The sequence below is a fragment of the Pelmatolapia mariae genome, linkage group LG6 (genome assembly GCF_036321145.2).
Source record: "Pelmatolapia mariae isolate MD_Pm_ZW linkage group LG6, Pm_UMD_F_2, whole genome shotgun sequence".
Classification (NCBI taxonomy): Eukaryota; Metazoa; Chordata; class Actinopteri; order Cichliformes; family Cichlidae; genus Pelmatolapia; species Pelmatolapia mariae.
Window position 1 is genome coordinate 7,596,402 of NC_086232.1, and position 16,717 is coordinate 7,613,118.

General features: G+C 39.3%; 1 protein-coding gene across 1 annotated transcript in view; it reads right to left on the minus strand.

The window, feature by feature from the left end:
* The window catches only part of lcor (ligand dependent nuclear receptor corepressor), a 77,651-nt gene that overhangs the window by 34,121 nt on the left and 26,813 nt on the right, over positions 1-16,717 (minus strand). Inside the window, exon 2 of the mRNA XM_063475097.1 lies at positions 330-395. Coding sequence (XP_063331167.1) covers positions 330-395 — 66 coding nt within the window. The remainder of the gene's footprint in view (positions 1-329; positions 396-16,717) is intronic.

Genomic DNA, 16,717 nt, shown 5'->3' on the forward strand with positions numbered 1-16,717 from the left:
TATTGTTTTTTTTTTTAAAAAAGAAATATGTAAAAGCTCTCCAGAGCACAAGATGAAAATGACTTTAGTCCTTCCAAACAGCATTGTCACTGATAAAAAGGATTTATTTTATTTTTCTCTCAATAAATATCCATTTTGTTGTTTTGTTTATTTCATTTTATTAAAGTTCCCATTTTTTCCCCTCACAGTTTCATCACGTGTGTGTTACTTGGTACGTCAGCTGCCAAAGACTTGGTAGGACAGACTGCCATTTGCGTTGCTAACTATGGTCGGTGCGTTTGTATACAGTTGTATTTGCAAATGCTGATTTGTTTGTTTTGCATGTTTACCTTGGAAAAGGGTGATGTCTTTGACTAGTCCCGGCCCAAACAAGCCTTCCAAGATGCTTTCAAAGCCTGTGAAAGACAGACAAGATGTGACGTTAATGCCAGCTGACACAGTTCCCATCGAAACAACAAATGGCAGCAACCAAAAATACAGCCGCGTGGAATAAAACAATCGTTCTTTTAAGGAGGAAATGTGATGACAACGTGCTTTTCTCCTGGGATAGATTTCTGCTGATGCACAAAAGGAAAAAAAAGCGATATAATAATAAATGTGGAAAAAAAACTATTTAAATGAAAATGTAAACATTTAGCAACATATTATTTTATGTGTGCACACAAATATGAAAATATATTTGTATACGCACACACACAGAGTGATGTTAGAGCACAAAAAACAAAGGCCTTTCGGTCACACAAAGAGTTAAATATCTACAAAGATAAGGCTCAGTGAGCACTTATTACATATACACACACAATAAAAAGAAAAGACACACACACACAAACACACAAGCTTTCTTTCTAGCTCTTAAAGCAAATGAGCGATTTACCTCTAATACACCAAGCTAATGTCACTCACTTTTTATTAACTGTAAATACCCCCGATGTGGTGTTGCCAAGCAACAGCACACAAAAAAACCCATAAATACGTATTGTAATTTTCAACCTGACCACCCCCCACCACCACCACCTCCACCTTTCTTCTCTCTTTCCTCCCCCCAACCCATCCTCCACTAAATGGAAACAGAGGCAGACGGAGAAAAACGGAGACAAAGACATATGTGTGTTTAAATGTGTGTGCATTTTGAGCAGGGGATGGAAGGGTTCAAGGGGTGCGTGCAGGAGACGCTGCACGCACTCACACACGAACACAGTTCAAGTGTGGCCACTTCGCTCGGTGCTGAAGATGACAGTCTGAGGCCATGCTTCTTTACTCGCAGGAATAGCAGAGACTGAAAAACCAGAGCCTGCATGGAAATGTATTTCTGTTATAAAATCATTACAGTCAGCAGCAACACTTCAGCTCCCACAGCACCAACACTATAAGCAACCAATATAGGAAAGAGGTCAAAGATTCAAGGACTGCAGCTGCATTTTATAGGTTTCAATCCAATGTGGAAGAAACGCAGTTGGAATGAATCTGGTTTGATTTTGCACTTATTTTTGTTTTGCCGTAATTAATACACGACATGAGACAGCTGGTTTTCAACTTGTTGACTCGTGTATCTGAGCACACTGGTTTCAAACTGTGACCGCAACAATACTAACAATCAGCTTTAATCTGACGGTGTATCTATCAAAACACTGTATTTATTTCCAGATGCTTTTCAAGTCTCTTTTTTTTCATTTTGCCATGAAAATGTGACTTTATATGCTTGGTTTTAAAACAATGAGCACATTACTGATTATGCGCTTAGACGCGCAGGAACACCCACACGGTAAGTCACACTGAAAAAAGTGTGTGAAATGGTGTGTGTTTGTGAAAGAGATGCAGAAAGAAATCCCTCATTATCTGTCCCTTAGTCTCCAGGCTTGTGTTGGCCTACAGCCAGATACAAATGAACTTGTGCCTATGTTTTAATTTCCAGAAACATCTGCCATGTGGTGACACAACAACACATACAGAAATATTACTCAAGACTTTTGTCTGGCAAAATCCAGCTCAGGTTGAGTTTAAAATGAAATAACATGATAACTACTGCAACAACTCCAGCATCATCTATTTAACAGGTCATCCCTTATCGATATGGAAAATACACAGCTACTTTATATAATCTATATAGATTACAGCACTAGATTAGAAACAATTCAAGTAGCGTCAAACCAAATGTGGTCAATTTTTAAGTTAATATTGTTAATTAAGTTAATATTTTATAGTTGATATTCACATGGATGGTATTGATTAAACCTATTGTGATGGGCACTTTTTTATATTTTGCAAAATATGTTGTATGAAAACACATCCACCTACCCAGCTTACCACACACACCCGCACATCACAGTTCCCTTAAACCTGCACATGCAAAATTCATGCAACCAACAAAGACAGCTTTGATAACAAAAAAATGGAAGCTTCAAAGAATTTTCAAAAGCTTCAATTTTTTTTTCCTCTTCCTCTCCAGCTGGCAATGTGCGCAGAAACACAGCTCTCCTTTCAAGTCGGGGGAATATAATTAGGGTTGCAGCGCTGCATGAGAAATCAGCGCTGAAAGTCAAAATTACTGAGCTGCTACTCTATTTGGGCCATAAGATGGTGAGTGTTTAAAAGGTACAGTCAGCCGCAAACGCTTCTCCGACAGAAGCCCGGGTAGAGTAGAAGATGACTCCCCCGAAGGCCAAAGCCATGATTGGACACATGAGATTGGGGATGTGATTGGACAAAATGAGATTAGGGGCTGTGATTGGCTAGATGAGATAACAGTGACAAAGTCTCTTGGGCCACTGGCAAAAGCTCCAGAAATGTAGGTCAGTTAGTGAACACACACACTGCGGGTCCAAAAGCAGTCACACATGACTTAGTAGAAAGAGACCACACACACACACACACACACACACACACACACACACACACACACACACACACACACACACACACACTCTATGGCATCTGGGACTGTGTCATTGTGTTATGCAAAAATACATGTGAATATAAACTCTCTTCCTCTTTCTCTCGCACACAAATCTTTGAAATCTCCACTGTGCCACTTCATTTCACTTCACATAGTACAGCAGCACAGCTGAGAGGAGCATGACCAAAACTGAGGCACATACACAAAAATGCACACATGCACAGAATCAGCAGACATCAAGCTGAACGGTGTGCATTTTGGTGCACACGACGAGCAATTGTGGCAAATATGTGAACAAATGACCGATGCAGTGAATCACGGTGAAGCTGCTGCACATGCAGGGTATAACACACACAGCACTTTAACGATAAAGAAGAAGTGGATGATGTAGACATACATGCTCGGCAACTTTACACTAGGAGCCATTATTTTTTAATTAAAGCTTTGGCATTTTATGGTATGTTTACGAGTTAATGAAAGCGGACAGAAAACGTGATAACCCCACACTCTATATAATAGATGGATGTAGCCACATAATGCCTGCCACCATTTTGGAATCTTGGAGCTAAAAGCTGTCATATTTAGACTAGAAGATGCTAAGCCATCAACTAATGCTAGCAAGCTTCGTTAGCTGCAAGTTATTATGAAGGTTGGAAACTCTGTAGAGACCAAAGCTTTTGTTCGTAACAGACAGACTTTCTCAAGGCTGAAAGGAGGCTCACTTTGGGTCATTAGATGAAGTGCAGTTTTGGTATTCATTCACTGATGTTTCTGCTTGGCGTTAACCAGATTTGGACTTTTGTTTTTTTTTTTTAAAATATTGTGTGGATATATCTCTTAGGAAAACACCATCAGCATCAGATCAGTGAAAGTCTGCCTCTCGGTGCTCTCACAACGCTGCTTTGTATTTGTCAAGAGCAATGGAGCAACTAAAAAATTCACTCAGGGTGTGCTTGTCAAATCAAAGCACACCCAAACGTGTAAAGAAACAACATCTCTCAAATTTCCAACAGCCAAAAGAAAAAAAATGAACATGACCCTGAAGGAAGTAGTGCAATCAATCTGAGCAGGAAGCAGAGAGGGGAGCAAACAGGGATTCGGTTAAGCAGCACAGAGGAACCAATGTTTGACTTTCTTGTGACCACTGGATGCACGCTATATATAGTTCTGTATGAACATTAATAATTCATTGTGACCAAAGCCTTTAGAATAAGGCCCCTTGCCTGGTCCTGATCAAATCAATACCTAATTAACCCTAACAGCAGTAAGGAGTTAAGGAAGTGCAGGTATGTGGTCTCCTAGAACTGTTTATAGCTGAAAGCCTGGCTGTAATAGAGAGGGTTAGGGAGGAGGAGAGATGGATATGGTTTAATAAAAAAAAGGGGAAACATGAATAATATCACACAGTTTCAGACAATCTTTCCAGGAGACATTAATTGTGGTGTTGTAGGGTTGACATTTACAAAAGTGGGCGAAGAAGTTACAAAAAAACGGTCCTCGTAGAAATCCTTAATCCAAGTCGAATAAATCCAGGGTCATGAAAATGAGACAATACATGGGAGTGCAAACTGGAGGGAATAACTGAGCATCATTTACTATTCCTAACGCTCTAATAAGCTAGGGTTTCAATTTCTTTACAGTTTTTTTTATCCCTGCAAGGTCATTACATCCAAACCTTAACCCTATAAAATCAGAATATGTCCTTTTCCCCCTTAAATCTTAGCAAGAACAAGAACAAGGAAATTAATCTTTCTAACTGACACATATTCTAAACCATTTCAGTTGTTTTGACTTGGACCTTCAGTATTTAACCCTTTAAAACCTGCAACATGAAATAACTGCCAGAAATCTTTAATTATTTGATAATGGAGTGTTTGTTGAACCTTTAGGCAAAATATATAAAAGATATATTATTTTTAATCTGCATATATGAGTTTTAATTTGTATCACATTTACAATTTAGTCATTAAAAATCTATCATGCAATTTATATCATTTTTTGAGGGTAAAAGAGAAGTCTCAAAAACTCACAAAAACGCATGTATTAAATACGCTTGGCTTTAATTTTTGGCCCCTAAATACATATCCAACACTCTTTGATGATAACCTGTTGACACCTGTAAAATAAACGTACAGAAGTCGATCTATGAGAATTATTCTGACGAGGCCGTCTTCAGTCACGCTGATCCTGTTCTCTGGAACAAGCTGCTTGCTGATTCAAAGTCCATGACAACTGTTACTCTCAAAAACTTTCATATTCTCCCACACCTGTAGCTAATCGCTGTGTGTGTGTGTGTGTGTGTGTGTGTGTGTGTGTGTGTGTGTGTGTGTGTGTGTGTGTGTGTGTGTGTGTGTGTCTGTATGCAGACACGTACTGCAACAATTTCTTTGTGGCTTTTATTGCCGTGTAACATGTTTGACGTATTCTGCTTTATTAACTCAGATTTTACATTTCACTCGTGCCTATTTTTATGTTGCCTCATATTTGTTTATTTTTCTGTTTACGCCTATATTTTCAATTTTTTTGTTTTCCACTGTAAATCAGTCTTACTTTACAGATAATAAAAGGTGATATATAAATACAATTTCTATTCCACATATAGCTGATGGAAATGCAAAGTGTTATTAAAAACAACATGAAGTTTGGCTAACCCAGTACTCTCTGAGACGCACCAAACACCGAGCACTTTTCTCTATTTGTTATAAACAGCCAGCATTATTTCAGACACAACAACCCAGATTTCAACTCTAAGGCAAGAAACAGAAGTGACTACCATTAGTAGTAAAAGAAAATCCTGAATTACACATAAGGTGGTAAATACATTACAGAGGGTTACCTATGAAATCAGGGCCCACAGTGGCCATTACAGCCACAAACTGTCAGTTTAAAGTGTTGTTCAAGGTCCTAAGAAGCAAGTTTAAGTAAAACAGTAACTACTACACAGAGCTGTTACAATCATCTTTTTTAGTTCAGAAAAACCTGAGTATTAGTTAGTGAACAAAACAGCTAGCCAGAACGCAACCTTCCACATTGGGCGGATGGTGATTGACATGCCTATTTAAGTTAGATATTATTATTTTGTTAAAAAATAAAGTTGCAATAATGATTACAAAAATGTCTTGAAAAAAAAAGAAAAAAAGCTTTGTCTGATCAGTGCAGTGCAGCAGAGCTCTGGTGTTTATGATCTCTGCCCTCTTGAATATAGCTGTTCTAAATAGCAGCAGCAATTTAAACAGAGACTGGTGTTTAACGGTAAAAATAACATCATTCTCTGTGACATTATTCCCTGTCATTCTTTGCACTTTGACCCTGATTGAAACATATCATCTGCCAGCGATAATGTGAGGACGCACGGATTTGGAATGACACAGGAGCATCACATGATAAGTTAACGAGCAGAAGCTCTGAATTTACTGCAAGAATAACCCGTTGTTCCACATTGATCACCTATGTGAGGGTGGCCATTTTTCACACACCACCCCAAATGATTCAAAACATCAAATCCGAGATTTTAGACATTTATTATTTCAGTTTTCAGTTGATTTTACACATTTGCTTTTTTATTTCAGATTAGAGGCACTAGGATAAGTTCACTAGCCAGTCTAAAATAAAAAGGTCAAACATACAACCAGATTATTACAAGTAACTAAGCACTAATTCTACACTTACATTTATCAAGTAGCAACAACCACTGCTTGAAAGGGATTTGTTCTTGTTCTATTCTATATTGAATGCACAGTTTTCTAATATACTACAGCTTGATAAGCCAAAACAAAATAAAGAGAGGCTGAAAAATAAAACAAAACAAAAATTAGCGATAAAAAAGAAGAGTGTAGTTGCTGCTGTGCAGTCAAATATACTGTAAAAGTATTTTATTTTGAAATTAAACTGGTGGCCACAAGAATAATTAAAATATATAGGAGGTATTAGGATGTAGCTGTAAGTAATTAGTATGAAAACTTTCCTGCTAATAAATTAAGTTTGTATATTCTTCATGAACTGCATTTTGCTACTGTTGGTGTTTTTCTTTGTGTGCTCATATAAAATGTACAGTTTTGGCCTTGGTAGCTAAAGGAAATTTAAAAGAAAATAAAAGCTTTTCTGTCTTTTGTTTTTTAATATGAGCTTCACAGTAATGTCGCCCCTAGGATCAGCTGTCTATTTTGACTGGATGATGCCTGAATGACTGCTCCAAAGAAATACATTTCTGGTGACCTTGCCACAGAGTCTAAATGAAGACTGAGCATCTGATTTCAAGGCTGCAGATGACACACAAGTAAGAAAGGATGCTTTAATGAGACACTATATTATAGTTTTCCTCTCTAACAAAAAGAAAAAAAATCACCTTGGGATTAATATCACTGTCACCAGCACGGCTGTGCAGCTGCTTTAGCATGCTCAGACTGTTTAGTATGTTTGATTACATATGTAGAGGATGACATTTTGTAAATTGAAAGCAAACCTTTATGAGGATGTAGAAATGTTAATGTAGGATTAGTGGTAGTTAGAACCAGGTCAGCTGACTTTCAGCTGTTCACTCACTGAAGGGGCTTCACTGTATATGCTCAGTCTTGCAAAAATAGTCTTGCTTTTTTTGTATCTCAGGATTTAAATATCATTAGTATGCAAATTCCGCAATATCTGATTTTAAAAAAAGTCATTGAGCATGGCAAAATCTTTTACAAATATGGTGTCAAAGGGAGAAGAAAATATAAGATTAACGAGTCATAAGAATCTGAATATTTTTAAAAGAAATCATTTTAGATCATAAACTCATGGTTTAAAAAAAAAAAGACCAGCACTGGATTGCTGTTCACAAATTAAACATTCTTGCAAAGTGAGAAGTCTTTTGAAACACGGAAAATCTAATGACAAAAAGCACTGTGAGACAAAACATCACAGCAGAGGGGAAAAAAAAACATGAAATCCTTTCTTCTCTGCAGGAGAACTAATTTCAGCGGAACAATTGAAGCATTTAGTGCTTCTCTGTGCGAGAACAAATACAAATATAAAAGCGTGTTTACTAAGAGTCACAACCACCGCCGGCACGTTGTATGTATATGCATATACATGCAGCGTGTGCATGCATGTTTGCGCATGTGTGGGTGTGTGTGCAGGAGACTGAAGACAAGTATGAATAAAGCAAATATGAGCAACAACTGGCCAAAGGCGTGGTCAAACAGAGTGCCAAACAAACTGTTAGAGAAAACAAGGAAGAACGCAACCTAAACATAGTGTGCCGATTCAATCTGACGGCTTCTCAGCAAACTAAATCCCTAATCTCATCTCATCTCATTTCTCTGAAGTATCCGGTGATGAGCTGAAAGGAGGCTGATGTGCGCTGGCAGCTATTTCTGTGACTAACACACCAGAACCACTGCACACACGTACACACACTTGTTAACGCAGCAGGAACGCTACAAAAGCAACTTAAGTCCGCTGGTGTCTCATAAGAAGGTGACTCAACACAACAATGCACTGTATCACAACATGTACCATACTTTGGCTTCGGTACATTGACTGTATCCTCTGAACGTGCCCATAGCTTTGGGAAAGAAAGGAGTACAAAAACTAGGTCGAGCTCTCGGATTGGTTGACAAATCACCCCCTGCCGCGAAACAACGAACGACCGAACGAGAGCAGTGAAATTAGTCTCCTCCCCTAATGCACAGACAAATATGCCGAGTGCATATGCACAGCTGACTCTGAACATGCAAACGATTGGTCAAGGCAAATTTGGCTCCCTGTCTCCCCACAATGCAGTGGGGCAGGCTTGGGCTCAGATGGGTGTGGTGAGGCTGCTCCAAATCTGTGCTCCCTTTTTTGTTCTCTTTGCTCATTTCTGCCGCTGAGCGAACGTCTCAGTGGGAGGAAAGAAAAATTCCAATTACTTCTCTAACTATCTAATTATTTCATTATGTGGTGGTGAGCAGGAAGGAGGATGAAGATGTCTCTCTGTGTTTCCTTTCATCTTCAGCTGATGACACCTGAAACTATTACCTCTGTGCCCAGTCCCTCTGCTATGGTTTCTAGTCACGCTGTCAAGTATTTATAGCCACTTTTGTCATCTTCAGTTTTCTTGACCTCCAACACAAACATTCAACACTTCTTGAATTTTAGCTCTTCTGGCTTTGCATGTGTGCCCTCTCTCTCTCAGCCACCCTGTGAGAGTGCGAAAAAAGTGAGAAGAAAGGGAAGTGCAGGCGTATGATGCCACATATGAAAGTGCTAACAAGAAGCTAATTGAAAACAATTAAAGAAGAAATGGGGAATTTATGCATTAGTGCAAATGATGGACTATGTAAGGCAGGGCCTCTTGGGGGCAAGCAGATAGTGGTGATTACTGATGTATTAAAGAATGGGACTGATACTGTGTGTTTTCTTTTATTTTCTGCCAATTACTTTGTCTGCTAACGTGGTAAACTGTGGAGGGTGTGAAGGAGGAGAAGATGAGTGGACTCTGAGGAAAGACAGAGTCGACTGATGCCGAACAGGAAGGTGTGACTTTTTAATATTTTTGATCATTTACATTTTAGAATTTGAACAATTAACACCACTATTATATATCTTAGATTTAATCCCTAGAGAAACATACCCTGTGAGCAAGAGCCTGGCAACAGTGGGAAAGAAATAGTCTTAACAGAAACCTCCAGCCATGGACTTTGTTCCAGAAGTCTTTTAGTTTATCTGTTTGCAACCGCCTTACATAGTGCCATCTTCTTTCTCAAAGAAAAAAAACCCCAACATCTTACTAACAGCAGCCCTTCCAGCTCTTTGTACAGTTTTTTTGTAATTTGAAAGTCATGAACGTTAGCATTTAACATGCTGACTGAGGCCTGACTCTGAGATGCAGACTCTTTGCACTGACCTTGGGGTGAATTTGAGGTGTCCATTTCTGGTGAGATCATCAGCTGATCATTTGATGAGCAGTAAGGGGATACTTAATTTTTCATAGGACTTTATAAAATCCTTTCAAAGCTTTCTTTTCCACGTGATTGTAGTCAGTGCATTCACAAAATGACTCTATGGAAAACTACAGAACCAGATTGAATACATATACCTCATCTTCTTGTTAAATCAAATGCTGCTCGCTGTTTTTACTCACAAGCTCAAAATCTATTAGTTATCCCTGGTACAAGATTGAAACCTAGTGGGAACACGGCCTTTCAGTCTTTGACACCAAGGCTCTGGAACAGCTTACCACTCCAGCTCCGTTTAGCAGACTCTCCTTTAAAAGAAACATTTTCGAACTTGTTTATGTATTTTTATTCTGTGAAGTCAGTGAAGTGCAGTCATTTGAAAATCTATTGCCATCTTATTTGTTTGAAAAGTAAACTGACTTTTTACGTTGAAGTACTTCCAAAGAAACAAACTTCTCTTCCCAACTTTTTGGATTTAGAGGCTCATATTTTTCATCACTGTGTGTAGCTTTGTCTTCTTAATCTGTTCTCATGTCCTTGCAATGTGAAGCACTTTGTGAAGAAAAAAACACCTCAAAGCACTAAATGATTAAATGTTATAGACGTGACTAAATGAAGTGTAAAATAGGTCAATGTCTCAGTTCCCTTTACCGTGGCCTCTGGTAATGCTTCTGCACAAGAACAACACACTGACACATGAACTGTGTCAATACACAGCCAAAAGCTTAAATAATGATGAAAACCTTCACCACATTCTGCTGGATCCTTCTTTCAGCTTTCTTTAAAGAAAGTCATTTAATTCCTATTAATTTCTGAAGTACTTTAAGACCTTTGATCGACTCTGCTGACATTACAAACGTGCAATCCTTCTCTCCTTCCCAATGAAAAGGACAAGAGTTTCTCATTTCTATGGCCAATACCATGTTCCTCTTCATATAACTGTATCTTTCATTACAGTACAAGGTCGTATAAAAGAATAGGTGGGGGACTAACGGAAAATGAATGTCATAGAGTGCCTACAATAAAAAAAATAAAAATAAATGAAATGCAGCTAGTTTTGTGATGCATGGAGAGATGGGTAACATTTTTCTTGCTTATCAACCTCTCTCGAAATTTCTTTCAGGCAGAGCAATTATTTATAGCAGAAATGAAAAGAATCTAAATTGTTAGCTTGCAGCTGGGTGGGGAAAAGAATGACGAAGAAACAAGAATGTTTGCAACTGTTACTGAGACAGAGACCTTGCCTTTAAAGGTCATCTCAAAGCCCCCAAACAAGTGCTCAAAATAATTTCCAAATGACAGCTATTAGTAATCAGCTGGAAACAGAAGAGAGCGACAGTGGTGGTGGTGGGATGTGACCTTTCCTCAGCTGCAGACAGCAGAGGTGGGGCTGGACGGTCTCGGGGGCTAGTCCCAGGTGAGATGAGTGGCACACCTGTAGCCTGGAGTAATCACTCCCTCTATTTCAGTGATGTGCCGAGGCCCAGAAGGAAGGCAGTAACAGAAGCGAAGAACTCAGCAGAGGAAGACGCCGGCATGGAAAAGAAGACCACAAAGCTAAACAAGACAGCTCAGTGAGTGTTTTGCATGCGTGGGGTAAAATAAAGTCCTTGTGAAAAACCCACAAACAAGCTTCATATCACACTGACACACAATGAAGGGCTGAAGCAGTGACCCTGAAATTGTAAGTCTTTATTGACTGAGCCAGCCGGGCCAAGACCACACTTCACCACACTGTCGTTCTCTTTATTCTTCTGTGTTTAGCCTCAGTCTTTGCGCCTCCTAACGGATGCCAACCAACCTCAAGTCATCATCCCTTCAGCGCTACCGCTACAGTAAAAGATCCCCTGATTAGTTTTGCTGTGAAGAGCAGCATAATGACCACCTGTCCCTTAGAGGGAGGAGTCAATGCAAAACTTTTCTGAGTCATCAGAGTGGTCTCACCGAATACAAGGACACCAATGATGACTGAATGGTTTGGTGAGTGTGAAGTTCAAGTAATTTCATATGATACGACCTTTACTGTCACCAGATCTGAATCCAACCTACTGGGAGATTTTGGGACCCCCGTTAGATCGCTCTTCACTCTCAACATAAAAGGAGCAAATGAAAAAATCTGAATGGCATTTTTTGGAAGACTGCTGTTTCTGGGATTTGATGATCTAAATGACATTTTTCCCATTCCAGGATAGCAAAGCATAACAGCTGAAAACAAAAAACAACAACAACAGCACAAATGAGTCGTTCAACCAAATGAGAAACAGAGGCTTGAAAAATCAATGCTAAGAGGCACTGAAGCTACTAAGGCTGCAAGTAGGGGCCCAATTCCTCCCACAGACCCTTTATATTGGTCTATTTCTATATTCTATCACCTCTCTGAAATAGAGCAGGACCAGTATTTCTAAAGGTTAGTTTTCGCCCGTTATCCGCGGCCTTTTCTTTCTCCAATATGCATGTATAAAAGTGTCTACACAGGAATAAAAGACTATGTGTTTGTTCCTATTTACATGTATAAAAGTGTACACTGTGAAGAACTTTATACTTGTGTATTTTAAAAGGGGCTTCATGTATGCTATATGACATTATTATCAAAAGCAACTTTTATAACTTCATTTTTAAGATCAACATTTTGTGATTCAAAAATACAGAACTCCTCGACATTTGATTGAGAGGGGCTGCTTGTTTAGGCTTTGGCCGACTGCTTGGATCAGTCTAGTTGTTTTAATTGGGTTGGCGTTATAATTATGTGTCGCCTAAAGGGGAAATTGCCCTCTGATGGACAAACCATCCAATACTAGACGTAAAATGACTGTTTCTGTTTATGGGCCATAAGAAATGTATAAAACTAAAATCAGCCTATTTATGAGTCGAGCCCCATTTTGAAGATATAAGTTGGTATGCAGTAACTGTCTTGAGCTGGACTTTCTTTTCCATCGCAAAGAAAAAAAACCAAACAAACAAAAAACAAGAACTTGTACAAAGAAATAAAGTTGACTAATTATTTCCCCCCATGAGCTGGAGACCAGCCTCAACCAACTTTTAAAGCTCAACAACAGAAAATAATTATACCTTTGGTAATTTGGCTTAATTGGTGACATTTACTGCTTGGTGTATAATTTTTTATGTGGGTCAGCACAGTCCAGTGAACAGTGATGTAGAGAGGACCTATTAGCTAAAACCTTTTCAAGACAGAGACATTTCCTCTATTTTTATTTGATTTACTGTTTTTTAAAACCTGATTGGTCCAACCAAAGACAACATACTTGCTTACTTTATAATTAATGCCAACCATGGAAAGAGGTTTAATTTCATCTTCTTCGTGATTTTTCTTCTTTTAACCTAATAAAAAAGATGCAAAGGGAATTTCCTGCAGATGTGATTTGCAGAGATTTGATATGACGTGCTTCACGTGTGTGTCAGTTTGTCTATAAATGAAAGGATGTGAGCAAGCAACTGACTGACAGCTCTGATAAAATGGTGCTTTATTATCACTATGTGGCCTTTAAAGTGCAGGAAAAATGATGTGTTCCTACTTTTCTTTTTGCACCATCCTGTTAATTGGCGAAGCACCAAGTTGCTGTCGCTATTCATGTTTACTCTTCATGCTTTGGATCAGGTTGGATTACCCTCAACTCAAATCTTTGGAACAAACAAAACTAAAACTTAATCTAAAACTAAGTATGAAAACAAATATCGCTGGTGCTTCTAACAAGCACGTGTTTTAATGTCTTATACCATATAATGGTATGCATCAGTTTCAAAGAGATATGCTGGCACTAATGCTCTGGGAGTAGGTCACAGAAGGGTTTTTAGCCTAAGAGCAGATGAGACGATGGTTTCAGGCAGCTTGGCAGACGGTCTGTAAGCTTTGTGTGAGAAGTGTTTGTTCTGGCACGTGGCAAAGTTTCAGCACTGAAAGCGGCACTGTGGGAAAGTTCTGTCGCTGTGGCACACGAGTCAACAATCACATGCTGTGCCTCCTCGTTAGCATCAAAGAGCTGTGAAACTAAGGTCTTTGTCTGCTTCATTATCTCCTTGTATGAAGCCTCTGAGCCCAATCTTCCACTGGTAATTACTATCAAGTTCTTTGCAAAGGGAGGTGGGGATTTGATGTTTTTTTTTCTTCCAGAGAGAAAAGCGTAATAGCTCAGCTGTGTAACAAAAAATAATAATAATTTTTAAAAAAAGAAACAGCACAAATGAGTCGTTCTACCAAATGAGAAACATCCGGCCTCAAATGGAAAGCAAACAAGGGTGACATCTAATCTTGTTAGCGGTGCTGTAGTTGGCCATGTGTGCTGCTGTGTCCTGCAGCATTCATAACTTAAGCCTCATTATGACATCTGTCACCAGCTTCACACAGACGAGACACTTTTTGGGGCTAGCAGGACCAGCAGAACAAACATAATCACCTACAGGTTCACTGGTTTGAGCTTCTCAGGGGTGCTTTTGTTCAGAGCTACCAGTAATGAAAGTGGAAACAGATAAATTAGAAGAGAAAGCACCAAAAACAACCTTACTTAAATCTGGACAATCTTCTCTTCGTGTTGTTTATGTACATCTGTTCATTGTTGTGTCAAACTGAGCTGGCTCTTTAGCTATGACCCCGAGAGTTAACAGCAGTTTTTATCCTGAAATAGTCAGCAGTGCCTAAGCCTGAAGAAACAGAACCAAGAGCCCGTGTCCCATTTTTTTGCACTGGGAAGTCATCCCCCAGGGTTGGCCTGGCAGCAGCAAGTTCCACTGTAAGATCCTGCGGTGTCTGAGGGGAAATATTTGTGAAGCTTCCCACTGTGAGCTGTTCACAGAGCGCTGAAAAGGCAGGAGGTTTTTAGGCTACACCAACCCCATCTTTCTTAACTTCCCACCCATCCTGTCAGATTTGCCTGCAACTTCACCCACTTTCTGGATCTAAAAGCAGTAGCCATGCTAGAGGTGCTGGCCAAGGATACAAATGTAAAGATGTTGTTGTTCCACGAATCTTAAATCTTAAAACTCCATGACCACACCTCATAAAAACCGTCATTTGAAGAGAAAAAAAAGTAAATCAATTTTTTCTCGAAATTTAGTAAATGCCATCAATGTTTTAAAACATTCCAGAACCCAGAAATATTGAGTTTAGTGTTCCACAAGATTTAGTTTTTTCAGTAGATGCATCACTCACCTTTTCTTCCTCATAAACATTCTTCTGAGGGAGCTGGAAAAGTTAATCTTTTTGAGTCTTCCCACTCAGATTTTCCTCTGAATTTCAAATCAGCAATGCAGAACATATTCTGGTCACAAGTCTTCCACGCTCACGCTATACACCAGTAACTAATCCAATACCCAGAATGGACACAGGCAAATTCATTTTCACCACATGCTACAGTCCCAGGATATGTTGTCATGGATTTTTATGTTTCCAAAGTAACATAAAGTCTCCTCCACTGGTGAAAACAAAACAAACACAGAGCAGGTTTCTACAAAGTCAAAAGAATATAAAAGGCAGCATGTACCATGTCATATGAACAGGTTGCACTAATCTCTAAAGCCTACACACCTTTTTCTCATTACACAACGATCCAGTGGTTTCAGAACCAGTAATAGACGGAAAGGGACATTCTCCTTTAATGCTGGGCAGTGCACAGGTTAAACAACTGATCTCATTTTTCATTAAATACTTTTAAAAAATCAGAGAAAATTTTTGAGTTTCGTTTTAAAACATTCATGAAAACCTCACAATTTTAACCAACGTTCGCTGTACTGTAACTGTGACACAGACGCACTCACGCGGAGATCTCTAATGAGATTCGGTGACTCAGTGTACCATGGCACGCAACAGAGTAAAGAAGCTCCACTTCAACGCACAAGCATGCGACACACGAGCACACACGCGCTCAAATGGGTACACAAGCTGCGTTAAATACTATTTGTTTTGATTTCTCTCTTTTTTTGTGCCGCAAAAGGATGTTAAATAATCTCATCTGGTTCCCACTTGACCCGCATTTCACTTGAATTAAAACTCATTCTGACCAGAGGCAGGACAATTGGGTGGGGGTGGGGGGGCTGAAAGAGAGAAAGGGAGAAAGACAGGCACATTTGGAGTGACATCATGCTTAGCGAACAGCTGAGCTACTGGAGAGCAGAAAATCCAATTTGTGCAGGCAGCACCTCAGCCACCGAACACACCGAGGGGGCTTTTCAGCTCCAACGCCCTCCGCCGTGCTCTGACCCTCCCCACCTTCCTTATCCAAACACAGCAGTAGAGGGGCGGGTTAGATATATTTATTTATTTTAAAAGCTGTTAATACTAGTGATTAAAGCCAGAGGCAAGGTTTGAGGTTCCTTACTAAGCACCGAATCAATGTGTGGATTTTTCTTTTTAAGGCAGAGCGTAGATGAGGGGACAGATGCAGGGAGCAGCTGTCATCACGTTTAATCTCTGCTGAATGCAACTTAGTGCTGGCGCCCTAAACATGTCGAATAATTTTATATAACATTTGTTCTACGGCATACATTGTTGAGGATGAAACAAAGCCCCCAGAAAAGGCAGCATCAAACGCACTTTGGTTTCACAGATCCTGAACACTCAGCTTGACTTTAAGCTGCTCTTGCTGCCGGAAAGTTTCATTGAGATCTGGTAGAAAACTATTAGAGTGTGGAGCCCCTGTGGTTTTTTTAATCAAATAAGTTACTTCACTTTATTTTTTCCAGTTTTTTTGTGCTTCTGCGGGTACATCAGAATGCGTAAGGGTAATATTGTTACTGCACTTTAAATGGTGTGATTATTGAACAGTGGTGCTAAAGAGCATCTGCACAATTTATCAGCGGGCTGATATTTTTAGGTGATGTTAGCTATTGATTGGCATCAGCATTAATAACGGATGATAGACGAAAATTTTAAAAGTGTAGAGAAGAGACGAGA